Source organism: Meleagris gallopavo, chromosome 5 (assembly GCF_000146605.3).
Source record: "Meleagris gallopavo isolate NT-WF06-2002-E0010 breed Aviagen turkey brand Nicholas breeding stock chromosome 5, Turkey_5.1, whole genome shotgun sequence".
NCBI lineage: Eukaryota > Metazoa > Chordata > Aves > Galliformes > Phasianidae > Meleagris > Meleagris gallopavo.
The window spans coordinates 14,441,059-14,468,571 of record NC_015015.2 but is presented as its reverse complement, the minus strand read 5'-3'; the positions used below and the strand labels follow the sequence as shown (position 1 = coordinate 14,468,571).

General features: G+C 40.0%; 1 protein-coding gene across 6 annotated transcripts in view; it reads left to right on the top strand.

Annotated features, from left to right (window-relative positions):
- Positions 1–27,513, top strand: part of TSPAN4 (tetraspanin 4) — a 338,400-nt gene that overhangs the window by 275,864 nt on the left and 35,023 nt on the right. For 5 of the 6 annotated variants that reach the window (XM_031553462.1, XM_019615427.2, XM_003206308.4 and 2 more), the window contains one exon: positions 14,152–14,226. The exons of the other annotated variant lie outside the window; for it this stretch is intronic. In XM_031553462.1, coding sequence (XP_031409322.1) covers positions 14,152–14,226 — 75 coding nt within the window. The remainder of the gene's footprint in view (positions 1–14,151; positions 14,227–27,513) is intronic. 6 annotated transcript variants of the gene reach the window in all.

Genomic DNA, 27,513 nt, shown 5'->3' with positions numbered 1-27,513 from the left:
ATAGCCAGAGGAATGGAGTGTATTAAAATGGGTGTATTAAAATGGGCTGAGGGTGGAGCAAGGGAAGGATACTACCAGCACAGTTCACCTGCATTGGAGCAGCAGAAGCTTTTGCAGTGTTGAAGATAGCTGGATTTGTGTGTATACGATGTTGCCTTATGAATAGTGCTTCTGGTTGATGATGTGATAAGGGGTTAGATTTACTTAAGGAGCCTGCTTGGGTAAACCAGAAATGAGCTGTTTCAAAGAGACATTTCAATTTATCTGTATTTCATACAGGAAGTTACAGAGCAGAGAAGACTCTAGTCCTCTACCTTTGTGTTCTCTAACATTCCCATTAGGTTGTCAGTGCAAACCTTTAAGCTCTTTGGTATGAGGCTGTTGTGATGTTAAGTATAAATGATAATAATTGCGTACCTCTGGAACTGCCAGTGATTTTGAAAGGAAGGAAGACAAATAAAATGTTTCAAGTAGCAGAGGACAAACAGAGAAGGGAGGTCAAAAACAGCAGTAGAATTTAATTTGTAAATGAGATTTTTGCATAGCTGCGTGTAATGAACTTCAGGAATGAACTGCGTTAACTCTGTGAATAAAGTGTTTAGATAACCTAAAGCTTCACAGTTTTACTGACTTGAAAAGACTAATCTAGTGTCCACCAAGTAAGGAGCTGGCAGATATCTTTATTCAGTGACACTGTACAGCTGGGGACAATGCCTCCTTAATCTTTTAAGAAACAGGCCCATTCCTATCTTTCTGCATTCAGAGGAATGGAATAATATGAAAATCTAAAATGGAGCATGAAAGAAAAATGAGACGGAAACATCAACCATCCTACGCATTCTGAAAAAAAGTATGCAGATGAGATGAATTGCACAGCTGTCATTCTAAGATCTCACTAAACAAAGAATAGGTATTTACAATCATTTTTATTTGCTCCAGCTACAGCGTGAAGGAAGATAAACTTTTCCATCATTAAATTTCCCTAGGGAAATCAAAGCAACTAGTATTTCTTGAAATAAGTATACAACCTGGCATATATAATCTTGCATCTGAAAGCAGGTGCAAGTTGATGAGGGAAGCAGGAGAACAATGCTTTCTTGCTTCAGTACGATTTCTTTGACTTCTCTGCTATTCTGGTTGCTCAATATCATATTAACAGCAGTGTCTGTGCTAAAAAAATCTTCTGTAATTAGAAAATGGCAGCTTTGTTCTGACAGGTTGGGTCACTGCCCTGAATAGAAGACAGCTAATGAGCTAAGAGTCTGACTTGAGCAAGAAAGATTATTGACTTCATGGATCTTTTTCATAACTATCTGATCACTCCCTACAGTATCATCTAGCTATGCTGCAAATCTCTATAGGATATTCTGAAAAAAAAAAAAAGTGGGGAATTCGCTGTTATTTCCTCCTCCATTGCAAATGGCTTACAGTTCCAGTGTCTGTCAGAGCCATTAGCCTTATCTTTCATCTTTGGGAATTTTGTCAAAAACTTGCAGTGTGTGTACTTGAATGTCATTGTAATGCATATGCTTTTCAGCTGAGGTCAAGTCCTTGCAGAAGACAGGGCACCAGCTCACTGTGCCACTCTTGTGCAATTGGTTATGATGATTTGATCATAGAACTGACATCCCTTTTAGGCAGTCACTGCATGTAAATGTGCCTGTGCTGTTGCTCTATGCTAGAGAAGTTCATGCCTGATTAAGTACTGTTTTCTCTTTCATGCTCACTTGTTGACTCCACTGATTTTTAAGTATCTGTGTAAAGGTTGTCTTTTAGGTTAACTGCTTAAAGTTCTGTCCTGCATACATGTATTGTTCTCTCTTTCATATGCAGTCTACGCCAGTGGGCAAAAAGGAAAAGGTCACCGTGGATAGCCCAGGTTAAAAAAAAACCCAACTCCAGATGTTAAATCATGATGGATCACGTTATTCATGATCTGTATTACAGTATCGCCTGCAGGCAGCCCAAGAGATGAGTCAGTTGTATGTGCATTCTGAATGAACTCCTGGTAAGAAGCAGTCCCTGCCCAGTGGAGCTTACCATCTAAATAGATAAGACAAATGGACAGTGTTATTACCCTCATTAGACAGATGGGGAGCTGCAGCACAGTGAAACCGAGCATCTTGCACAGATTGCACCAGGAGACTGGGGTACAGCTATGAAGCAAACCCAGATTGTGTAAATCACAACTCAGTGCTTGTGTTGTCTTTTCCTGATGTCAGTAGAACATGTCCAGCTGTTCTGTGTTCTACAATGACCTTTAGCAAGTATTTAATCCATGTTTCCATAATAGTAATGATAACTTGGATTTTTTTCTTCACATGTATTATGCCTAAATAATAAATAAATGTTCCAAAGCAAAGTTATCTCTCAATTTATGTCCTTTTGAAAGTGCCCAGTCGGTACATTTAGCTGGTTTCTAAGTCAATTACCCTAATTGCAACATTATTTTCAGTTAAGTGGGAAACAGGAGATTTAGAGAAGCTGCCAGAAAGGGCAAGTGAACGTTGTGTCATGCAAAATTTTTGAAAACTGGAACTTACTTTTGGGCCAGGAAATTGTGTCTGTCTGGTTGTGAGAGCTCATGCGTATAGATATGTTTGAAGACTCTTTTGTTGTGAATAACAGCCCATGTTGTTAGATTGGTGGGTGGTATGATTCATAGGCAGTTGCATCCTGTTTTTTTTGTGCCACTGTTTTGTTACTGTTTTTCACCCCAGGATTTGGTACAAGGAACATGTTCTACTCCCAGTTGGCATGAGCACAGTGGGCAATGCGCCTATCAAAAAAGGTAGAGAGTCTGCTTGTGTAGATATTAAGGTCTAAAAAGGCTTTTAGTATATGTAGGTGATTCTTTGCCACATAGTACAGGAGTATCTTAGAATGGGGAAGGGACTTGAAATAGACAAAACGCTGACTTGCTCTCTGATGGCCCAAAGTAGTCACCGTTCTTGTGAAGTGCCAACAGTGGGCATGTATCAAATCAAGGATCAGATAAGAATGAAGATGGCTTAGCCATGCCCTGTTTCCCCTTATTCCTGATTAAGCCTATTTTTTGTTTTGTTTGGAGTTTTGTTTCCGCTATAAAAGCTGAAAGAATGATTAGTGACAAGGGGAAAGAAAATAATCATTAACAGACTGCTCTGTATGCTCAGCTCTATTTAAGTGAGGACTTCATGTTAGTAAGTGAGGAGTTCATCACACTTGCTAGTGTGAATAAGATCAGAATTAAACCTTGGTGTTAGGTGAGCCTGGCTGTGGAAAATGCTGATAGTCTGTATCTGAATGACTATCCAGACATCAAAAGCCTTTTATTTCTGGAATAGTCCTAGAGGAAAATGAGTGCCCGTGATGTTTTCTACTGTGCTGTTGAGAGTTTTCTGAAGTTCAGCCAGCTCATCTGTAAGTGAAATAGCAATAAAGAAAATGAGGAAAAAGTTAATGAGTGAGAAGAAAAGACAACTAAAACCCCTACTGTTTTCAATAGTATTACTGGATCCAATCAGCGAGCTGACAGCTGAAACTCTATTGGTGATAGGGAATTTATTTCAGAACAACTAAATGGGAAAGAAATAGCCCATGAATGACTTCATCTCAATAATTTTATGCTACAGAACAAACAGTAGATTCTCACTCCAGCTTAGCACATCAGCTTATGTTATTTCAGTGATCTGAGTAGAAAAATCAGGAGAATTGTGGCTGCAGACACAGCAGCAAGTGATGCAAAGATCAGAAAGGCAGAAGGACACACAGTTATGTGCCTGATTATATGTTGTGTGTAACACTTCTTTGGTAGCACTGCATTGCATGTAAAGATGCTTCCTTGCTGCCTCTTTAAACTGTAAGTAGTGAGAATCAAACTTTGGTAGTCTGGTTCTTTCCTTTGTTATTAAGCATTTAGATCTGTGAGGCAAAACTGGAACAAATTGCCCAGAGAAGCTGTGGCTGCCCTGACTCTGGAGGCATTCAAGGATGGATAGGGCCCTGGGCAGTGTGATTTACTGAGTGACAGCCCTGCCCACAGCAGGCGGGTTAGAACTAGTTAATAATTAAGATCCCTTCCAACCCAAGCCGTTCTATCATTCTTTGATAAGTTTTTAATGACTTCTGCTTGTCTGATACCGAAACTTAGGATTGGATGAGTCCTTCTCTTCCTTTTCCTTTCTTCATTTCTGGTAGTAGCTAAGCAAAATACCTGGGGGCAGAGGACAGAAAGAACAAAGATGGTTTCCTTCCCTTTTTCTTTTAGGCCAACTCAGGCTCAAATATGTAGAACAAGCTTACGTCGTAAGATCATGCTTGTATAATGCAGACTGATATATGCCACTAGCACACAGTACGTTTCAAGTCCTTCACTTCTCTTATGTGGTGCCGGGATGCTGCTTTATGGCAGACAGACAAAGTAACGGTGCCATGAGCAGGAGTCAGCAGAGCTGTACTAGATTGTAACAGGTGAAGGTTCAAGCTGTTTGTCTAAATGGCCATCAGTGTTTCAGAGTTCCCAGCGCCTGGCTGACTGACCCAGTGGTGCTAACATTAGCCTCTAAACAGTCTGCGTGGGCTCAAGATCCCCCATCGCTTAGAAAGCCCCCTTAGCCTGTCTTTTTAGTCCAGGCATTGAAGCAACTCTTATGTGCTAGAGTTTAATGAAAATAAACCTGGATCAGAGCCTTTTTCAGAATGAGACCTTGAGAGCAAGCCTCGTTTTATCCTGCTGCTGTCTGTAAGGATTTGAGGCAGCCCACAGCTACATTAGTGCATATCAGATTGCCAGGATAATTATGTAACCCAGTGAACCTCATAGAGGAAGAGCAGAGCATGAGACTACATTGTGCTTGGATCTCTGGAAAATACTTTAGAGTAAACTTTTTCTATCAAGGCTTGCATCTTCAGACAGATAAAGCCATGCACTAATTGTCTGACTTATAAAATGAAGTTCTGCTGATTTTTGTGGGATTTTGCACTGATCTAGGGTCACGTGTGAGATCTGTTAGACAGCAGGACTTTACCATTTCAGAAGCAAAAGATAGATGAGCTGTATGCTCCTCACCAGCTCAGACATTTGTTTCACTTCTGAGCATGAAGTATGATGTTATTTTTTTTTTTTCCTAACAGTGTGGTCATCTCCTCAGATGAAGCCATAGGTTTAAAGAAGCAACGTGTGAGCTTACGTTCCCAATCATTCGCTATTTTAGCCACTTTAGCACTGCTTTCTGAAGAGCATAACTGGCTTTTCTCTTTATGGATTTGAATTACATTAAATTCAGAAACATCTAACTCTGGAGGTAGAGAAATGGAAGCTAGTTGGCACAAGTCATTGATGGCTACCCAAGAACGGCTTCTTTGATTCTAGAGACATGTTGGTTCTCCAGGAGGAGAATGTATGGAGTGAAATTAAGTAAACCACGCTGATTTGCTGTTCATTTTATTTTAAGCTGTTGCAAAACTGACCTGTACACATCTGAAGCAGCAATATAGTACATGTAGTACGTGTCTGTGTAGTACAGCTGGGAACTGTGGACTGGGTGGAAAACCAGTGGTATAATTTAAATACAAACAAAATGCTCTGACTTGTCCTTTTTACTCAGCTCAGCCATGTGCTTACCAGCATTTCCTTCACTTGCAGTGCAGTTTTGACTCTAGAAAGAAGAGACATCTTATTCTTATAGTCAGCAGATGTAATCCCATTGCAAGTTTAACTCAAGATTTCCAAATGCGTAAGGGGCAACCTGCAGAATTTCAGTTTTGTTGTTTTGTTTTGGTTTTTTTCCCCTTCAGGTCATGCTAAGTCCCCAAGCAGCCCACTCATGTCACTTACCCTGATCATCCTGAGGGCACATCTATCAGCGTGCCCAGCAGCTGAGGATGGCCAGATGTTCAGTGAACATGGATGTGAAGCCAGCCCTGCATGTTTGCTTGCTCTTCAGGCAGAGTGATGAGGAGCAGTCACTGCTGCTCTCCTCCTCTCAGGGGCTCTGAGCTGGCCAATTGCCTGTCATGCTGCAACTTCAGATGACAAGAAATATCCTGGGGAAGGTAGTTTCAGGCAGAAGCTACATTTACTAAGTACAGAGGTGATATTAAGTCTGAGTAAAAGGTGTAAATTTAGACACTAATTCACTTTGTATGTCTTTGCCATAGGGGAAGAATACTGAATTAATACCAAGACAGAGTCTTTTAGTTGTATTTTCCATTAGCTGTGTCAGTTGGACTCAAGTAATTGCTGGGCTATTAATGAAGTAGCACAGGGTCTTGAGAGAGCCAGTCTGATCTTTCAGTTTTTCTTAAGTTGTGTCTTAGTTTACAGGTAGGCTGAGTTTCCATCTTGACTAGGATTAAGGTAGACATCAGATCACATTATGCCTTCGCATTACTTCTACGGGAGAGTTGAAACAACCCTTAAAGAGAGTCAGAGGCCCACAAGACCCTTATTTACGTTAAGAAATAATTTGTGGCTGTGTTAAGCGGGCTTGTACCCACTACTTTTCTGATGTGCCAGTGACAGCTAGCTAATATTTGGTGACAAGTCTTTAATTTAGAACCAGTTTTTGGAAAAGATGGGAAATGACTAGAAATAGTATGGGAATGTAGAGTCTCTCAGCTCTCATGAGTGCTGTAAGACTCGATGATTCCAACTGAAAGCAGTAATGAGAGTAAAATGAAATGATGATAATGTGCACTAACACTGCATATGTTGTATATCTTCCCATAAATAGTTACTCTAGACTTCTTTGAGACTTATTCATCAGCAGGAATATCTGCACATTCATAAAAAATACAGTCCGAACATAAACAGAGCTGTGTTATATATCCACCAGGCATAATGCATGCAAAACTTTGTCGCAATCAAGATGAATTAACTGTTAAGGCTTTTAGAGAATAATAGCTGATGAGCCAAATTTAAATGCGTGCCGTTTTCATAATGGAATTTCTGTTCATAAGTCTGCTTTTACACATTACTGCTTTATTACGGTTTATGAGCAAACTTAGCATTTTTTATACTGGAAAAAAAATGAAATGATCATGGGGCTAAAGAGATTTACTTCTAAGAAAGTATTAGAAGCCAGATGTGCACAGCATGGCTAAGAGAGGGCTTGGATGTATGAAATGTTCAAGGAGTCTAAATACTGTTGGCAGAAGGAAAGTACGGCACTACAAGAGGTCATAAATGGGAGCAATAGTATGGAACTAACAAAAGGAGAATTTAAACTGAACATCAGCAAAAACTTTGGTACTAAGATGTGAAATCTGCTGTGGTGGAAACAAGGGGATGCAAGTTGCCCTTTCTCTTTGTTGTGAAGTTCATATGATGGAGCAATACAGTGGGATTTTCTTGACTGTAATGCCAGTTGATACTACTCTCTTGGCTCTGTCCTATCATTCCTTATTCCTTGCCCTGACTTTTTTTTGTATGAGTATTCCAGGCTGCAGGAGAAGTCATTTCTAGGTTGTCAATACAATTGACACTTTTTCTTCTGTTCTTTCCTCTTTTCTCAGTTTATTGTGGAAGAAGACAGGAGGTCAGAAGGTTTTGTTAATGCCAACTGTAGAAGTGCAGCAGCTTCCCTTGGCCTCCTAGATGTTATTTCAGTTATAGAGAATATAATCTATGATAAGATAAAGGAAAAATTACAGAGCATATTAAATTCAAGCTAAATTCTTCGTTTTCCAGTAGGTTGGTAAATTATGGCTGCTATAAAATCCATGAAGTTCATTTGGCTTTAATGGATCTCTGAATTTGTAGATAAAGGTTTGATTTGTGTTTGTTTATTCAAAAAAGCGAGATACTATTTACACCTTCAGCACTGAAAATAAAATGATGTCCCTGCAGAGAAGGTTATATGTGGAACGCAATGTAATTTTTGGTAGTACATCTGTTTGTATCGAAACATAATCCAAAAATCAATTGAGGCAAGAAGGAAAGCAGCCCTTCTTTTTGGCTGATAACCTCAGCCTACAGCTGAGTAATATCATCTGATAATCTTCCTTTTAAACTCGGAAATAAAGGGCCTTCTCCTTTTCATCAGGGCAGTAGGGATCTTTCAAGTGGGCAGAGAGCCTGTGCTTTAATATCTGCTGTTGTTTAAAATCATGGTAAAAAGATAAATGTAACAATTGTGTGGCCGTGGGCTCTTTTAAGCCTCAGAGGACATTGCCAACCTTTGTGCTCCTGTGATTTTAGGAGACTGTCTTCTAGTTACTGGAGCTGTGCTGATCTCTCATACGAAACTTAGATCTGTGCATATTAGGACCAGGCAAACAAAATCTTTCTCAGGCCATCAATTCAGAGCTGTCTTGGAAGACCAGCAAGTTGGGCCCAATATGAATGCTCTGTAATTTCTACTACCTGAGATGCTTCTTAATTAGGAAGTCAAATGCAATATCAGAATTAAAGCTGATCAAATGAGAACTTAGTAATCAAGCCAAATTAAGTAGCAAATAGCTTGGCTATGACTGCATCAAACTTGCAGCTGCTGCAATAAAGGCAAAATTGCCTGTAAATATATATATTATGTCTTTTGTATTTATATATATGTGTGTATATATATATATATATATATATATATATTTCCCTCTTCATTCTGAGAGCTGCTTCAGGCCAACATCACATAGCTTGCTGGAGATTAACAGCATTGGCAGTGCATAATGGAACACAGCAGAAGCTGACTGCTGAATTATTTGTCCAGTTTCTTAGATAGGCTGTGCTGATTTACAGGCTGTTTGGCCTAAACAAATTATTTGCTAAGCCATGAATCTTTAAACTGTTTTGGAACATGTCACTATTCCAGAGAGACTACTGGCTTTTGGGTTTTCTTAACATGAGGGCCGTTCTGAAAGTAATGCCCCTATTTGATTACGTTGGCCCATGATGTCAGAGGTGGATGTTGGTGGTACATCAGTAGAGGTTTCAGTAGAGGTTGAACCTTCCCACCAATATTCCATTACGTTTTGCTGCTGTGTGACAGATGGCAGCAGAGGGACAGTCTGACAGAATGGCATCAGACATGGAAGCAAACGAAGTAAAGGTGGGGAGTTGAATTCCTGCATATGGAAAACCATGGCACCATTAACATTCATTAACCCTTGTTGAACATTTATGGAGATGAAACAGTGGATGTGAGCATGCTGAGGTGGTGGATCATGCATTTCGACAGTGGTGTCAGCAACAGTCAGTCATCTCCATTGGTGCAGATTTTTATGAGGGCCATATGCAGGATCCTTGCTGGTGAAAAGACACAGCCGTAAAGGTGGTGATGATGGAAAACAGTGTTTTGTAGCTGAGAATTTGCTCTATAAAAAAGTATTATTGTGTTCTTTCTATCTGTTCTAATTTCCATTGAAATAAATAGGAGGAATTACTTTTGGAGTGATGTATGATGATGAAATAAATAGGAGGAATTATTTTTGGAGTGATGTATGTATTTTCCTGCCGTTTGTCAAAAAGGATCTGATTAATACTTAGTAAGAAACTTCGGTCTCTTTATATTTAGCTAAGTGGGAAGAGGGTCTGGTACCCTGACATCTTACTGCCTCCTTGTCTGACAAAAATTTCCATCACACTACCGGCATTACTTCTGGGGTCAGGCTAAACAGAGCTGTCTTGATTTCATCATCAGTTGTAATGGTTTTATCTCCTTACAAAATGTTTGAGAAGCCTAACAAGGCAATGGTAGATGGTTTTTCTTGTGCTTGGTTACTTTTTCTTTCAGTAGGCTGGGAGGTCAGCTACCTCTGACATAGAGAGGAGGGCAATCTGAGCAGCATGATAGAACTATTAAGATTTGGGAAGAAGAGGCAGTGGGGAAAAAGGATGCAATCCTATGCATTAGTGTATGATGCTTGGTCATCATGTAGAGGGGCAAGTGTCTGTAACATTCAGGAAATGAGAGAATCTTGTTTGTTGAGAAGAAAACGTTAATAGTTGCCCTATTGTGATAGAACAAAGGGAGATGGCTAGAAACTAAAAGAGGAGATTTAGATTGGATATAAAGAAGAAGGTGTTTTTGTTCTTTTTGTTTGTTTTTTTATAATGAAGGTGATGAGGCACTGTAATAGATTGCCCAGAGATGTGGTGGAAGCCCCATCCCTGAAGACATTTAAGGTCAAGCTGGATGGGGCTCTGAGCAACCTGGCTTAGCTGTAGGTATCTCTGTTCATCACGGGGGGGGGTTGGACTGTATGACATTTAAGGGTCCCTTCCAACTCAAATAATTCTATGATTATATGCATGTGAAGAGGATCAAGAACTGGTGCTGTATGAAGGGACTAGAGACTAATGGGTCAAAAGTCTACTGCAACTCCATTGGGGATTGATTTACAAAGTGGGATCTCCTCTAATACATTTTTCTCTCTCTGATATCAGAAAGGCAGTGCTTAGCTCTGCAGTAGGCTTTCCAGCAATTGCATTTTCTACCCTTCTAATGGGAACCCGTGAGAAGGTGATGAGCTTTATAGACTACGAAGGTCAGTGCCAATGGACTACCCTTAGTTTTCTTAGGATTTGGAAGTCAACAGTGGTAGGTAGACAAAAAGGCATCACATTACCTCTCTTCATATCAAAAATCCTCTGGGGTTTTTTCAGGTGTAATTTCCATAGCACTGTACAGAAGGTACCTCTCCAGTGAACCTCTCTTAGGTTGGTTTCCACCATTTGACATGTTGTGTGGTAAAGCATCTCTGTACAAGGTCAGATTAATCTTTTTGTGGAGTTTTATATGAATGCTTTGCTTTGGGACTGTTGTTTCTCCATGCATAAATCTTTTTATCAGCAGCCTGCAGTGCCAGTGGGCTACAGAAAAATTCATTTTTATTCCTCTCTGTATTTATATCCACAGTGAGCTTATTTGAAAATAAGCTGAGTTTCCCATAGAATTCGTAGGGTTTTAAGTGTTGCAAGCCTTCAGTTGTTTTGTGTTTTTCCCCTTTAAATTTGAATGGGATATGCCATGCCACCTCTGGCCCCAGATTGGACATGATTTCCTTTGGGATGATGCTGAGACTTGGAACTGAACGTGAACTTCTGTGGGGAGGTGCACTGGGAATTGAGGGGCAGGTTGTGCGTGCGGCCATCTGTGCACTTTAGTCCAGTGGATCAGAAGATGTGATGAAGCACGCAGGCTGTGCTTTGCAGCCAGGTCCATCTGAAGCTTTGATATTGCTATTTTTTTATTATTATTATTTATTTATTTTTTTTACTTTCTAACGTGTTGGTCTGGGTTCAGGTAGGGTCCTTCATTGGAGGGAAATAATAAATGTGCTGACATGTAAGTGCTGCAGTTTTTAGCAGATGATGAATTTTAAACCTCTGCCTTGAGGCTGACCTCACTTAATTTACCTTTGCAATAAAAGATACAGTGGCTGTCCCTACTGTCTGCACACGGTGGGATTGCTAATGCACGTTATCTGTTATATAACTGCATTCTTTCTGTCAATGAGTGTGAATAATAAGAAAGATAAAACCAGAGGTTTTATTTAAAAGCAGGAATATTTTTCTGTGGAGGAAAAGCAAAATCCTGCTTATCTAGGTTTTGACTTTCTGAACGATGTTAATTTTATTTCACTCTATGACTTCCAAAACCTGCAGTGCATGAAACTGAAATCCTGCGATAGTGACTTTGTTGCCCAGTCTGCCAGAGAGATGCAGTGAGCTGTGGGTAAGAGAGGAAATCTCTGGAGGAACCTCTGAGTCTTTGGATAAACTTGGACATGGCACATAACTATCACTAGGATGGCTTTTGTTCTGATTTCTTAAATTTTGAGCCCTGCCTGTCAACCCCTGGACGCATCACATTTAGGGACTGGGAGGGGGTCAGTAGGGGCTTGTCCCCTCTCCATTGCACCTGTCCTGCATGGCAGTGTCACCTGGCCACATCCCAGCTGTCTTGCTTTTCTTGGTGAACCTCCTGACTTCATACTTCCCTCCAGGTGTCTTTCCATCTCTTCTCTCTCCAGCTCCCAACTCTTGAGCAGGTTCCGGTCCATACCCGCTGGTCCGGGTTCCTGTGAAGTGAGGCTGGGGGATATCGACCCTGAGGGGATAGCAGAAAGGCATGGTGGGTCTGCGTGGTGTCATGAGAGGGCAAAGTTTTGTAGTGGTTTGGGAGTTGGGTGAATTGTGTGGTAGTACACAAGCAGCAGGAATTATTTGCGTAGACCTTCTGCACTTGTAGGCTTTTAAGAATTTAGCAGCTAGCTGAGCCCTCTTGTCTGTACTGGTTATGTGAAGTGCAGGTTTTTGAAGGCTAGTGACTTGCCCACAAAAATCCACTTGCAGTTGGGTAAGACAAAAGGCACTTGCTTGAAATGGAGCGGTGCCTTGTTGCAGGTCCCTGCTCCTAATGCTGGAGCATAAGAGAATTTCAAATTTTCTCCAACAGAAATTTAACTTCATTAGCATTCGTTGCCCTGCCTTGTTCTTAAAAGTAATTGGACTGGTTTGGTTTTTTTAAAAAAAGTTCTTTCAGAAGCTTTTATCCTTTATGCTGAAACAAGCCCGGAATATATAAACCTAGACAATTCAAGTTTGGCAAACTTATAAGCTGATGAATCTGGGGTCCTGTGGTAGGAAATGCTTTATTACTGATGTTGATAATGGGTGCAAGCCCTTCCTTTTGCTTCAGAAATGGCCTAGTGTGATCCAGGCTAAGCCTGTGAATTGCACAGGGAGACAGTATTCACATGTATGGTTTGGGAAATGTGTGCCTTATGGATGAGCAATAAAGCGTCCCACAGCTAAATAAATCAGGCATCTTTGCAAAGAGCGATGTTACTTGCCTTATTTCAGTTAATTCTATCCAACAGGCTAAAATGTTTGAAGTAAAAAATAATAAGCAAGCTGCACCGAGACTGGTTTGCAAAGCTATACAGAAGGCCAGTGCTGGAAAGTAATGATATGGAAATGAACTCAGATCACTGAGAGGGCAGTAATGGGATCCAGTATTAGGGTCAGGCAGGTGTGAAGATACTCGTGATGAAGATTTGAAAATAAACTTTCATTTAACACTCTTGGGGCAAAATGCCGTCCATTCTGCAGGCAGTCTAATTGTGCTATTAGAAAATGGTATTTTCCTCTTCTTGACCTTTTGTCCTCCATTCAATCACAGAAATCCATAGGTTCAGAGGTTTGGTTTTGACTTGCCAGGCAGAGAAGAAGCTCTGATAAGGTTTTGTAGCTATTAAACTTTCATAGATTTGTAGCCCTGTGGTTGAAGCCAGACAATAACTTTTTTTCCTCTTGGGAATAGGGTTTCACTGAAGTCAGAGTTGCTCAGTATTAGAATTCCAGCCTTGCAAGCTACTAAGCATATGGAATTTGTGTTGAAGGGCCATTGCCTGAGCCTTGAAAGTTTCCAAAATCACTCTCGCTTCCTCACCTGCGAAACTTTCATTTGCAGCTTAGGCAAGGTTTGTTCTAGTTTGTGCAACTGCTGTTTTTGTGCTGCTACAGACCCATGCAGCTTCTTAGCAAAAAACAGAGGTATATTTTTTTGAAGTGTTGTGCATTGCCTGGAGTTTGTCCCACTAAAGTATATCAGAGCTGAGGGCTTCCCAAAATCCGTATGTGAAAGATTTCTTTTATCTACTCCCTTGAGCTTTGGACTACTGGTTTTACAAAGTTCCACAGGAGCTCCAGAGGAGAAAAAGATACAGACCAGCATTATGTTGGTGTCTTAAGAACAGATCAACTCTTCTCAGTTGAAAGCTGTGGGTAGTCTGTGTACTACCTGGAATTGCTTTTAAAGCTTACTTGATGTGCAAGTTTTTGGGTGTGCCACTCACTTATCCCGCAGTTCCCCTTGAAAAGGGCTGTGACTTCATGGTTTATATAGGTTTATATAGCCCAGGAAGTGTTGCTGGGGGGGACAGATCTGTGTGGGTTTTTATGCTCTTCTGCTGATGTCAGTGACAGAAATGAGCCATACATACATGGTTAGAGGTGTATTTCTGACTAGTTGTTTACCTGCTTTTGTGATTATTGCATGTCGTGTGGCCTCTGCTCTGCTGTAAGCAGCTTTGCATTCTGCTGTCTGACTCCCACTCCCCTTTTTGCATGGTCTGCTGAATGTACTTACTGTGCATCCAGAAAAAGCTGAGATAGATGTTGATTGTTTTGTCTTTTTTTTTTTCCCTTATCCCTTCTTCTCTTGACAGTTTTTTATCATGCTGTTAATTATATTTCTGTTGGAGCTCACTGTTGTGATTCTGTTCTTCGTCTACACAGACAAGGTAAGTCAGATTCTTCATTTTTCTTTCCCCTTCAGCAAATTTTTATGCCCCTTTCCCCTATAAATAAATCATGAAGCACTTGGCTTGGTATGCACATCATGCTTCTGTCTTCCTTGAGACACCTCTCTCAGAATGCATAAACAGCCTTACAGGACTGGGCTCTCTTGCTTGCTTGTGTGTACAACTCAAGGTCACAGACATTGCCAAATGCCTCTGCCATTTAAAAATTAAAAAAAAAAAAGAAAGAAAAACCAGCAAACATGCAACAAAGCCAGTAGGGTTTACTAGGAACATGTGGGCAGAGCCATCAGACAGGATTCTTAAAAATCTAAAATGTTTGCAATTTAAGAGCCATATTAATATTATATCAATGGACTCCTCATTGGCTGAAGCACACAATTCATTATCTTTTCAATTTGCTCCTTGTAAGACCTGTAGAAGCCTATAAATGGATAAAATTTAGTAAACTCAGCTTTTGTTTGCAATTTCAAATTTGACTTATCTTTGACTTTTGTTCCTGTGCTTGTTATTTCTGTTCAAGGGCAAGATTACCTATCCATATCATCTTTGAATGAACCCCAGATCAAGTGAAAGCATGCAATTATGCACAACTTGCCTATTCAATCAAAATTATGTAGCGAAGTCTCTTACAACTGATGATTACTAAGGGAAAACTGTAGGGTAGGTGGCAAAAATTTGCCATGAATAGTCATCGGATATATGACCAATAAGCAGCTCTTTTTTCTTTTTTAAATGAAAAACATTTGAATGTCTTACATACAGTATAAATAAGTACAATGAAGATTAATAATAGATCTAGATTTAGTAGATCTACTGTGTTTAAAGATAATGTGGACAGGGAGTGGATAAGATAGCAGTGTTACTTTCTAGAAAGGCTCCAAATTATTCAGTTAATGAACACTGAATGATTGTCAGTTGCTCTTCTGAAGGATTGAAAAGGACTAGGTTGTTGGATGGCATGTTGTAGCTGGGACTTGGAATTAACTTGCAAGGTAATTAAAATAGAAAGGGCAATTTAAATTCCTTGTATGCGTTATTGGATTCTGAATTACTTGTAACCTCTTGGGAGAAAGATCTACACGTCATAGATGACAATTTAATAAAGGCATCTACTTAATATGCATTAGGCCTCCAAAAACCAAATACAACAGTTGGTAAAGGAATCAGAAAATATTATCGTGTCATTGTTAAGATTTAAGGACTTGCCTCACTGTTAATTTGGGATTCAGTTTTGGTTACTTCATTGCAGCGAAGGAAAACAAATGATTAGAAGCAATAGGCAGTTGGGAGAAGGATAGTCAAGGAGGGATTATGGAGACTATCCTGATTCAGTTTGGTAAAGGAAAGATATCGTATTCCTAGGAGATCCTAAGAGGAAAAAATGATAGCAGTTTCTAAAATCTTGATATATCACAGGCCTGTCTTGAACATGAAAATATAGAATCATAAGGAAGTATGTTTAAAAGACGAGTGTTTCTGATATTCTGCATCTCCATATCATAAAAATCCCTGTCATTGGCAGTTGCTGAGGCTGATATGATGGTATGGGTATAGGGATGATTAAAAATATAGTAATTAAAAGAAAATATTCATAACGCAATCAATGCTGTTACATTAACACGTTTCTCACAGAGTGAGAGTGGTCCTCATCTTTCAGAGGTAAAAATAATGAAAGTGTGAGGAAGGATTTCCTGCCTGCTTCAGACCTGTTGGTTTGTAGCACCCCTATCTACGTTCTTAGTAAGCATATCAAGAAATGAAACCTCTTTCCAGGTCACCAACTGTAGGTTGATGGAAGAGGTGCAATACAGATTTCTGCAAGTTCAAAAATGGTTCTAAAATATGAACTCCAGTTCAAGTTCAGGTTTACTGGGTTAAGAAATTGCTTCAGTCTGTGTCTTGCGAATGATCAAATGGGGAGAATTTAAATACATGATTTTATGTTGGGGAAATGAGTGGTTTGTGTCTGTGTCACGCTTGCAGTTCTGCCTACTAAAAAAAAAAAGCCTACAACTAGTATTTTCTTACAGCATGCTTACAGTTGTATGCCAGCTATGCTAATTGGAGGAACAGCATTGCCATGTGCACTCATACGAGTAGTGCAGTGAACCAAGGCAGGTGTGCCACAGTTACCGAGTTAATGTGGTTCCTTGGAAGATCAGTGAAGGAACAGTTTATGCTAACACCCACACATCAGGAGAAACTAATATCAGCTTTGCATACAGAAGCAGAATGTGACTGCAGGTTAAGTCTTTGAGGCCTCCTCTATCATATATGTATATTTATGTGGTTTTATATATGTATTTATGAATGTATGTGAACAGCATTTTTTTCAATTGCTCAGAAGCAATTAGGTAATCCGATTATTATTTTCTGTTACCAGGCTTAGAGTTGGTTGGATAATGGCAGTTTTTGTTTTCTTCTACTTTAAGTGGATGCTTCTCTGGTTTTACACAGTTTAGTCAGCCCTTCCTGCTTGAAACAGGGCAGTGTTATTTCCTTAACTTTGGTGGAGAAGCAGGGCTGAGAGGGCTGCCCAAGCTTGCAAGCAGCTGGGGCTGATCTTAAATGTAAAGCTCTTGCTGTCCTGGCTGAAAGAAGCCAAGAGTCTGAGCTGTGCCAGCGGTGCGGCTGGCATTGTAGCTACCTTAAAAATACTTTGCCAGTGCCCTTTTTGTTCCTTCTGCTGCAAAATGGTCACAGTGGCAAACCAGGGCCAGTACTGAGATATCTGCCACAGCACAAGTACGCATCCAAGCACGTACAGATGCAATGCATCTGTATCCACTGCTGGGACTACTGATTTAATACTGTGTTCATTATTAAAAAGCATCAAGACAAAAGTTCTTTACAGCTTTTGGCACAGTACTTTTATTCTTTTGTTGTGGGAGAGCATGCAGCTGTGGAGATGGACAGGACTGGCTGCTGGGATTTGGGGCAGCCTGCGCTGACCTCTCACTCTCAGAGACTTGGCAGCAGCCTCTCAGCTTTTAAGCTGCAGTCTTGCTCCCGTGCTCCACAACGTCATCTTCTCTTTTTGCGATGGAAAAATGTTTGTCTTGACCTCGTGAGATAAATTGTGCCCTGGACTTTACAACTCTTTCTCTAAGCTGTCTGTGTGGTGCGATGTTATAAAGAGAGAAAGGCTTGGAGAAGCAGCTCAACAATGCTTAATGGAGGATGAAAAAGAAACTCCTTGCTTCTTGGGGCTGCACTGTGGGACTCCTTGGCAGGGGCACTGAGCTCAAACCTGGTTAATGCTTCTCTTTTCCATCCTACCTGATTACACTGGTTATAAATCCTTTGAGTTCTGCAGAAGTGAAATGTTGACTGTGTAGAAACAGGGTGAGGAAACACATTCCTATGGCGAACGGGTGTCAGGAGAAATACATAGCATTTCTGTTTTGTCCTGACAGAAATATCAGCCTGAAAGGGAGTTTTTGTGACTATGATTGTCAATCTTAAGCACTGTTTTTTGAGACTAAATGTATGTGCCCCCATTTGAGGTATTCCTGTGATATTACCAGAGTCATGTGAATAGCTACCTATCTATAGCTTGAATTTCCTCTCTGATTTATATTATTTTGATTCCATTGATACAGAGAAGCATTTTATACATTTAATAGTTAATTGTTAATTGTTTCTGTGTGAGGGCCTTTCTGTATTTATAAGTGATCCATGGAGTTCTGTTAGGGGTAACCTTAATTATATTGTGATAAGAGAAAGCACCTGTGCCCTGTCGTGACAGAGGCTGGATATTCCTTGTATATCTCAACACCAAATTGGACCTTGCTAAAATATAAACTATGCTAGTAAAATACATGGTCTTGTACCAGTTCTAAGCTGTATACTGCATCTGTGTTGTGCAACTGTCTTTATTTTTACTGTGATGGTTCCCCTGGAGGTTCAGAAAAAAACAAGTCCATATTTACTTTTTTTGCAGCCATGGTAGATGATTTTTTTCAGTATTTTTGTTTGTTCAGATGTCTGCATTTTTTCAGATTTATGGGCAGAGCTATGGTGCTGCAAGTTAATGCCTACAAATGGAGGAAAAACATTTGTTTTCTGTGGCACAGTGAATCGTAATGAGTATATCTTTCGGTTTTTACTGCTCTTACTGAAATATGATTGATGTGTAGATTATTTTGTTTCTTGTTTTGTTTCTCAAAACATTTTACTAATGATTGTAACTTCTTATAGATGTTTTGCCTGGTCCCATACAGATTACAAGCAGCAGACTGTAGTGGAATGTAGTGGGTACGATTTCAACTATAGCTCAGCCTTCACCACCTCCTTTACGTTTGGCTTCACGTTCCTAGCCAGCCTGGCAGGTCTGTCAGGCAAACACTGAAAGAGGTAGATCTGATTGAAGATGGAGTACTGGAGGCTAAAGTGAAGGGCCGGATCACCCCAACTGTGTGTGCAGTTTCTGAATGGTCTTAAGTTAATGGAAGAAATCACTTTGGGAAGTGCTGCAAAACTACTGGGAGTGGTCACTCTGCCCTGCTCATCAGACAGATTATCCTGCCTTTCCTACCAGGGTTTCTTGATTATTTAATTAGCTTGTGCCATTGCATTGGCATGTGTTAAAACTTCTTACATCACTCAAAACTTTCAACAGTAAGAAATATTGGCTCCCTGTATCTTCCTCCTGCCTCAGTGAACAGAGCTCTTCTGCCAGGCGAGGCTGGGAGAATTGCAGAAGAGTATCAGTGTGGGCAGTGGCTGGGTTTGTTGGTGTGTAGGAGGGTCTCAAGGTAACAAGGCTGTTTTTAACTCTGTGGTATTTCTGCCAGGATGTGCTGCATTAACATAGGTTTTCAGCCTGGAGAAGACTGAGAGGGGATCTTATCAGTGCGTATAAATATCTAAAGGGTGCAGGTCTAGTGAATAGGGCCAGGCTTTTTTCAGTGGTGCCCTGCAACAGGGCAAGGAGCAGTGGGAACAAACTGGAACACAGGGAGTTCCATCTGAACATGAGAAAGAACTTCTTTGCTGTGAGGGTGACAGAGCAGTGGAACATGTGGAGACTTGTGAAGTTTCCTTCTCTGGAGATATTCTAAACCTGCATGGATGCTCTCCTGTAGAACCTGCTGTAAGGAATCTGCTTAACAGGGTTGGACTGGGGGTTGTACAGAGGTCCCTTCCAACTGTGATTCTGTGATCTGTGTATACAAGATATTTTGAGCAGCTGGTACCTTAGCACTTTATTTTTCAGTTAGAGCTCAAATTTGTTTTGTATTTAAAAGAGCTCTCCACACACTGATCAGTTCCTGGCTTGTAGCATCGCTCTGGCAGTGTTCTGAAGTTAGAGTTTTGCATAAGTGCTGACAGAGATAAAATCCACTCCTCTGAGAAGCAGGAATAACATTGCAGGTTGATGTGGAGGAATCTGTAGGTTGTCTCCTGTATTGTGACGCCCTGCAGTTATTGCTTTGTGAGGGTCATGGGTTAGTCCTGGTCAAGTATTTTATTTCTCTAATGCAAAATGATAATATATAAAATAAGAAAAGACAGACGTTTCTCTGTGGCTTATTTTACTTGGTAATAAGCTTAATTTTAACTAGTTTATTAGCATTTCAGTACTGGTGTCACACAATAGGGAGTTGCAGAAATTTCATCAAAAGAATTTAATTATAACCAATTCGTTTTGGCTTCTTTTCAGCAATGCATTCAGGCACGGGTTTAAATCTGTCTCTATTCAGCAGATTACTTAAGTGTGTGCTTAAATCCACATGATTGACTTAATCATATATTGAAGTCTTGTCAAAGTTGATATGTGCCTTTTGTGTTCGTACCTTTTAAAAGAAATCTTGCTAGGGAAAATGCTAATCATAATGAAAAATTTTGAAGATGGTAAAGATGGTGGTCTTTCACTTCATAGGGAGTTTAGTGGAAAATAATGAATGTTTGCTTTAAAACATTAATGGCTATCTTTTTCTATTTGTTCTCAAACAGCTTTCCTTTTTAGTGTCTTGATCTCCAACACATCAGTTTAACTTTTTTTTTTTTTTAGTCAGGAGCAAGTGAAGAGAAATTTGTTTTTGTGTTTGAAAAAAAAACAAATACACCCCTGGAAATTCCACAGCTTTGCTGATTCATTTCTAAAAAAAAAAACAACAAACAAACAACAAAACAAAACATTGAAAGCGGACCTGCAAACTGCTATTAACAAGGTTGTTGAAGGATAGCAAAGTATTGATGAGAGGAATTAAGTGCATGCTACGAAGTAGGTGTTATTTAGGAACGGTAACGGCAGATAAAATGCATTAAGGCTCCCCACTGGGAACTCTTGATCAGCGGTTGATCAGAGCCTAATTGATTCCTTGAGTAAAGTGCTAGCAAGGGAATGGGCGCCAGGAAAGGAAAATCAAACTTGCCTAAATTAAACTCTGTGCCTAACAGAAATACCCTACGTAAAGATTAGATAATGCATAGCCTGCCAGCTCTTTATGCCACGTGTATTCCTACTGTGCTTGAGTTCAGAAATGAAGAATCTAGGTGTCTCATCCTAGTCAGAATGGATTTTTGTTCATACTGCAGTGAGTATATTATTGCTCATATTGCACTACTGCACACTTTGGAATAGTGCTTTGTCTTGGGAGAAATCCAGTCCTGAACTCCAGCCTGACTGGCTGGGACATTAATTCCCAGAGCTGTATAGATGAATCACACACAGCTACTGCTGCCGTCATGCCTGGCTTAAAGCCAGCTAGATCTATCTTTTATTTCCTGGCATCACTAAATTCATTTGATAAATATATGGCAATGCATCAGTTAGCATATGACTGAAAGTGATGTTTCTGGGCTTCCTTCTTACTGGTTTGTAGTCCCTAATTGGAGATTAGTTTGTGATGTCAGGAGCACATCAGAGAACATCTCTTTGTTGTGGGAGCACTTTTACAAATATTTGTTTCCAGTGCTCATGTCTGAAATTCTAGCTTTCGTAGCAGGCAAATTATGAGTGGTGCAAATCTTCAACTGGCCTCCGCCTTGGGATACCTAGCAATGTGTTTAATAATCAGCATTACTGTGTGCACAGCTGCATACTTTTTGTCTGGGCATCTTAGAATGTGTTACTGATAGTGAGTAAGTAGTTCAGCTCCTCTTCTACTGACTGGCAGAAGTGACGTGAAAACTGAATCCTCAAGATGCAGCACCTTGTGGGAAATACTAAGTACTGTCATATCTTAATATATGTAAGAGGACCTTGCTATTCTGGAGACTCAGTCTTTGCTTAACTCTGCTGTGGTCAAAGAAGTCATTGTGATGTGTAGAATTGGCCAGGAGAACTCCAGCATATGCCAACTGATCAGCACCAGCTTTAGTGGCATTTGAATCCCTTCTTTGCATCTTCTCTATATGCTGGTATGTGTTTCCTAATGTTTCAGGGGAGAAAAGAAAAAAGAAAAGAATAGCAAACAGAGAAAAAAGTGGTTTAGAAAACTGATAAATTATTAAAATGCAGCTTTAGACATTTAAATACAGGCAACATCAAGTGCAAAGGAACGACTGAGATAGTATATTGAAATAGACAATGCATTTTTTATTCATTCCGTGAACGTTTTTTATGTGTCACTATGTATTTCAGACAACATTAGAAAATGACAGTAAACTAAATGTTTAACATTTTTACATGTACAGAAAGAGAAGGAAAGGTGGCTTTTTGTGTCACCAGATATATGCTGGCCAGGAGCACACAGCTCTTGTCTAAGATTTGTAGCTGCAACTGAAAAACAGTGTTGAAGATAGACCGCTTTATTCATATGACTTGGAGTTGAAATTCTTCCAAATCCTTCCCTTTAACTCAGTGATGGGATACACAGGATGGCTCCCAGTTGAAATGAGAAAAGACGGATCTGTTGATCAGCAGCTCTAAGTCACTGCTTGTTCAGGGTCCTCTTTGGTGGAGTTGTAGCTGAAGTGTATGGACTTGGGGCTGCAGATCACATTCAGATGTTTTAGTTGTTTAAACTCCATGATGTATATGAAGCAGCCACCTTACAGCATAGCTCCCCTTATCCGCCCCTCATCTGAAGCATCATGACGGTGTTGTCTTGTTGGCTGATAATTGAGGATTGAATCTGTGAAGATGGAGGAATGAGTCAGTGGTGCTTGTAATTTTGAAATACATTCTGAAATTTACAAAACCAACATAGTCAATGGTGCATGAGAATTCCTGCCAGTAAAACAGCAACTAAATATATCTGTAATCATCTTCTATATGGACTACTTATCTTTAATCATTTGAGATCTCTGAATCTTTTTACAAGTGAGCACCAAAACCGGTGATACTTCTCAAAAGGAAAAGGTTGAGATAGAAGGGAGAGAAGTAGCTTTTGAGCAAAGGGGTAAATCTTAACAGGAAGTAGAGAGACAACTTGGCTGAACAGTTTCTGAATGCACACATTTCCTACTTAAAATTTTGAGTGCTTCTGATAATCTGCAATTATATAATTGTATAATACAATTTCTTTACAGTTTCCTGGAATTAGCAGTGTGGAGTAGTAGAATGAGGCATATGCAAGGATTGTTTGAACCTTCTCGCAATTTTAATCCACTTTATTTTACTGCAGTTATTTAGTGTGCTCTTACGTCCCTTTAAATTGCGGGGAGGGCATCCTTGAGAACAGAGTATCCTTGTATAGGTTCAGTTCCTTCTTGTTGAAACTCGTTCATCTTCGTGTACTCTTCCTTCTGCGACTAGCTGTCTTTGATATAACTTAAGATACGAGGTTTTTTTTTTTTTCCTGTGTAAGACTGAATTGTGACACAAAAATATAGTTTTGATTTGCTGCAAGCAAGCGATGCTGTTGCTCTGCTACGCATTTGTGCCAGCTGCACCTTGCTGCTCTGAGCCACAGGAAACAGAACAATACGTGTCATCGGATTCTGCTGTGCTAATGCTTCCTCTGTTGACAAAGCCCTAACCTCAGCATTTAGGAAACCTTTTCAGAGTTCAGCTTGAAGGACATGTTAAAGTGCAAACTGGATTGCATGTTATAAATCAGGAAACTATGGAAAAGTAACAGAAGGGAAAAAATGCTAGGATCATTTGAAGATATTTAAGAAAAGAACTAAAAAGTCTTTCTCTAGAGAATAACAGTGTTGGGAAATTATGAAGCACGAGAGGAAAAGATTTTGATTCAAAACCATATGTTTGTTGGATTCATCATATAAGACAGTCAGTTATTCTTTTGAAAATTCAGGACCAAAAGAGTTGCAGTAAGATTTCAATTAATCAAAATGATTGAAGCGATATTTAAAAGCTGGGGAGAGAATCAACATTTCTTTCTGTACAGTGCGCATGCACAAGAAAACATCCCATAGATTTTTCTTTCAGGACCACCTTTTCCTTGATGAATAGAGAATGCATTGTAGTTGGCAGAAGAGCAGCTGAATGCATTCAAACAAAGAGAAGCAATGGTTTTTTCAAGGTCAGGTAGCTTGGGGAGAAAAAGAAATTGATTTCCTTTTGGGGACTGTGCAGAAAGGAGGAGAAGAATGTGTTTCAAACCTGGAAGTGTGTTGAGATCAAACTGGTATTTAAGTAGATGTCAGTGGAGTGCCCTTACTGCTACCAGCTCCACTCATGGCCATTCAGAGACCAGATGTGACTTCCCATGGCAGGGTTATTCTCAATAGAAACCTGAGTTGTGCTCTCTTTGACACTGATTTGTGTACAAATGACAGAAGCAACTCTTCCATGACAACTGTTGTTACCACAGAAGAGCACGAAGCCATGAGGACTGCTTTTCTGATTGTCCATCATATGTTTTCTTTCTCTGGGCTGTATTCACATCAGTGTCAGTTTTCATGTTTGAGTGTCAGTAAGGGACAATTAGATGAGAAAAATGAGGACTGAGGAATGGGTCCCTGTTGGATATCACAATTCTGCCACATCCATTTTAAGCCGTTTGAGGGCTTCATACAGTATCAGGTGTTAGCACAGAATGAGCACACATTTTGCACACACTTTCTGTATGGTGAAGTCTTGGCCACAATGAAGTCACAGGGAGCTGTGCAGTTGTTTACTGTGGAACCAAGCTATTATTCTTAATTTTAGAATTTTTGGCATTTGGAGATTGTGCATCAAAGTACAGTGCTGTGGCAAGTTCTGCATGGCAACTACATTAGAAATAGAGTGTTATTCTCTAGCATGATGGTGTCTGAATCTCACAGTGCATTATTTGAGGGGATGCTGCTGCCTGCTTAGAATTTGGTTGAGCTTTGGCTGCAGAAAAAATGAGCATTTAAAGAGAAATGAAATTAATGAAATCTAACTTCCTGTGGATATTTGTTTCCTAATATCTGCTGTGAAAATTTGGCTTCTCCATCTGCGTTCTCAGTGACTATCCAGCTTCCCCTTGCTGTGCTACAGACTCGCAGAATTGTTTAGGTTGGAAAGAATCTCTTGGGATCACGTAGTCCAACAGCCTGCTCAAGCAGAGTCAGCTACAGCAGACTGCCCAGGACCATGTCTGGTCAAGTTCTGAGTATCTTCACAGATGGATACTCCATAGCCCATCTGTTCATGGATTGGATCACCCTCATAGAATTTAAAAAAAAAAAAAAGAACAACAACCCCCCCCCAAAAAAGCCACCCCAAAAACACCCACCAAAACAACAAGAAGAAACAAGCACATGAACTCTTTGCATAGGGCCCATGTATATTTATTTCTGGTCTAGGTCGGATGCTGTGCAAAGCCTATAAGGGGCACTCAGGAGGTCACCTGTGCAGCATGTTTCATATTTAAATCTGATTCATCTCATTGATCTCCTTTTTTAAAATAGCATATTAAATGCAAGGATTCCAATATCACTCCTTCTCAATATTTTTCTGTGTGAACCTTTCTAGAGGTTAACTTATCACAGAAGATTAAGGAGTCCTGTTCTGTACAGATCTTTATGAAAAGCGGCAGGACTGGGGATTTAGAAACAAAGGTGATGAGGATCTAAAATGGCCTGCTTGAAGTTTATTTCTATAGTCACACAAAAATTATTTTTCTCTTTCTCGCCAAAGACACTGTCTCAGCTTAACATCACAAATCCACAGTTTAAGTAGCTTGGACTTAACAGCCCCAAGTTTCTGATCCCTAAAAGCTTTGCAGTGCTCTGGTGACTCTAACCTTTCAAGAGAAGAGGACTTTGAGATGTCCCCGTGTGAATTTTGTTCCCTTCACTTTTTTTCCTTGACGCAGTCAGTCAGTGGGAATTCTAGGTTGCACGCAGACAACTTGTGTTCTGATTGAACAGTTAAGTGGAGTTGAGGAGGCAAGAACGTGACACTTGTTAAACGAGAGGCGGTCCTTATGCAGTGTCTCACCGCTGTTTTAAGTGGTTATGAGGGAGTCTGATAAAAAGAAGAAAAATTGATGTTAAAGGAGTATGAGGTTGAGCAGAGGGTTAACTACTTCTTGAATAACAAAAATGTGTCTTTAAGCCAAGAGTGGTTGAGTGCCTCTTCCTTGTTGACCCACTTTGAAAGAAATTTAAAAGGCTTGAATTTTGGCACTTTATGAAAATTAGGCCTGCCAGGATGTGGAGAGAGGTGCCCAGAATCCCCTGTCACGTCTGCAGACAGAAGTGGCACAGAACAGCAGCTCTCCTCTTCACTGCCTACCACGCCAACACCTTTCACAGGGAAAGATTCCTTGGATAAGAATGACTTAGCTTTCTGAGGCTTTACCTCACCTGATGGATCTTCCTTTCATTCTTTATCAAGGAAAAGTTTCCATTTCTGAGCTCCGTAGTCAGCAGCTCCAGGCAGCAGAATTAAGTGGGAGAAAGCAGGAGTTTTGTGGCATTGCTTTTCTCTCAAGGAGCGTGGGCTGCTTGTCCTTCACCTTCCAACATCACACCTGGATTGAAGACTGGAGTTGATGCTGAAGGAAATGAGTGAAAGTCTCTCTTTCTGCTTTCCCAGAGCTGAATATCAGTGCAGCCGGTCCCCGAACTGGGAACGTAGCTTCCAGATCTCATGTTATTGCTAAATATTATACGAACTGTGGCAGAAGGAGCTGCTCGGGATTCCCCTGGAAGCACTTGTTCTCTGGTTGTCCCTCTATCCTAAGGAATGTGGTCTGACACACAAGTAATTTAATGTGATTAAATGCTAGCCCTTTGCGTAGGTTTTGATGAGGGAGATTCTTTGCTTATTCCTCATTAGTCCTGTGTGGGCTCACTCATGAATCCTGTAACCTTGGCAGCAAGAGAACCTCCTTTTGCTTTGCTGTCTGCAAGGAAATGAATTGCACATGCATAGAAATTCATGAGTGCTGAATACTGCAATTAATTTTGTTAAAGTCTCTTTATATATTTAATTAGGGAAGAGGAAGGAAAGAGCAGCTTATCACCATTTGTAAGTCCGAAGCCACAGATCTCATGCAGCTTCCACTTTGAGATAAAAATGATTCTATAGGGTATCCCAAACCCCTTTGTTTAATTTAAGCATTGTAAGGGTGAGAAATGATGAAGGCAATAATGTAAAGTAGTGTTAACTGCACAATCTGCATGTTAAACTGATCAGCACAGAAAAAACATATTAATAGCTTTTTATTACTGGTCTGAAAACTTTATAATAGTATTTATTAGAAAAGAGCTGAAATGTGAGTGGCAGATGATTGTAAATCTCAGGTAGGATGTGATGGCCTAAACGTTGTCCGAAAACATCTTTTAAAAAGTGGTCCATGCTTTGAACCTTGTCCATTTTTCCCATTTAACATTTCATTTATACGTATTAAGTCGGCAATCGCATTGCAGATGCGAAGTCAGATGTAAAGCTGGATGTATTGGATGTGCAAATCTTCTCTTTTTATGACCAAAACAGGTGCATGTAAATGTTTCATCAGCACACCCATTAAGCTCCCAGTGGTAAATTTAGCCACAAGCCTTTGAGAGGTGCTTACTTTGCATTTAATTTAGATCTAAAAAAAGAAGTAGCAGAGCTATTTAAAATGCATTACATTCAGCTTATTTAATATTCTTGTTCTCATACATTCTTATTCATTATGTATATATTAAAAATAAATGAGTAAGTCACAGAAACACACACACACCTCAGTGATGAGGATGGTGGTTCTAAGCAGATAAAACTTAGAAACCAGCCAATCATTTTGGGAACTTTGGCTGAACTTAGAAATAACCTCCCTACAGTTAGTGACACTGTACAGGGTCTCTCCCAGACAGAGCAGCCTCTTTTTATATTGCACCAAACAGTCACCATTTCCACACTGCCACATCAAATACTAGAACTGTGGGGAGCTA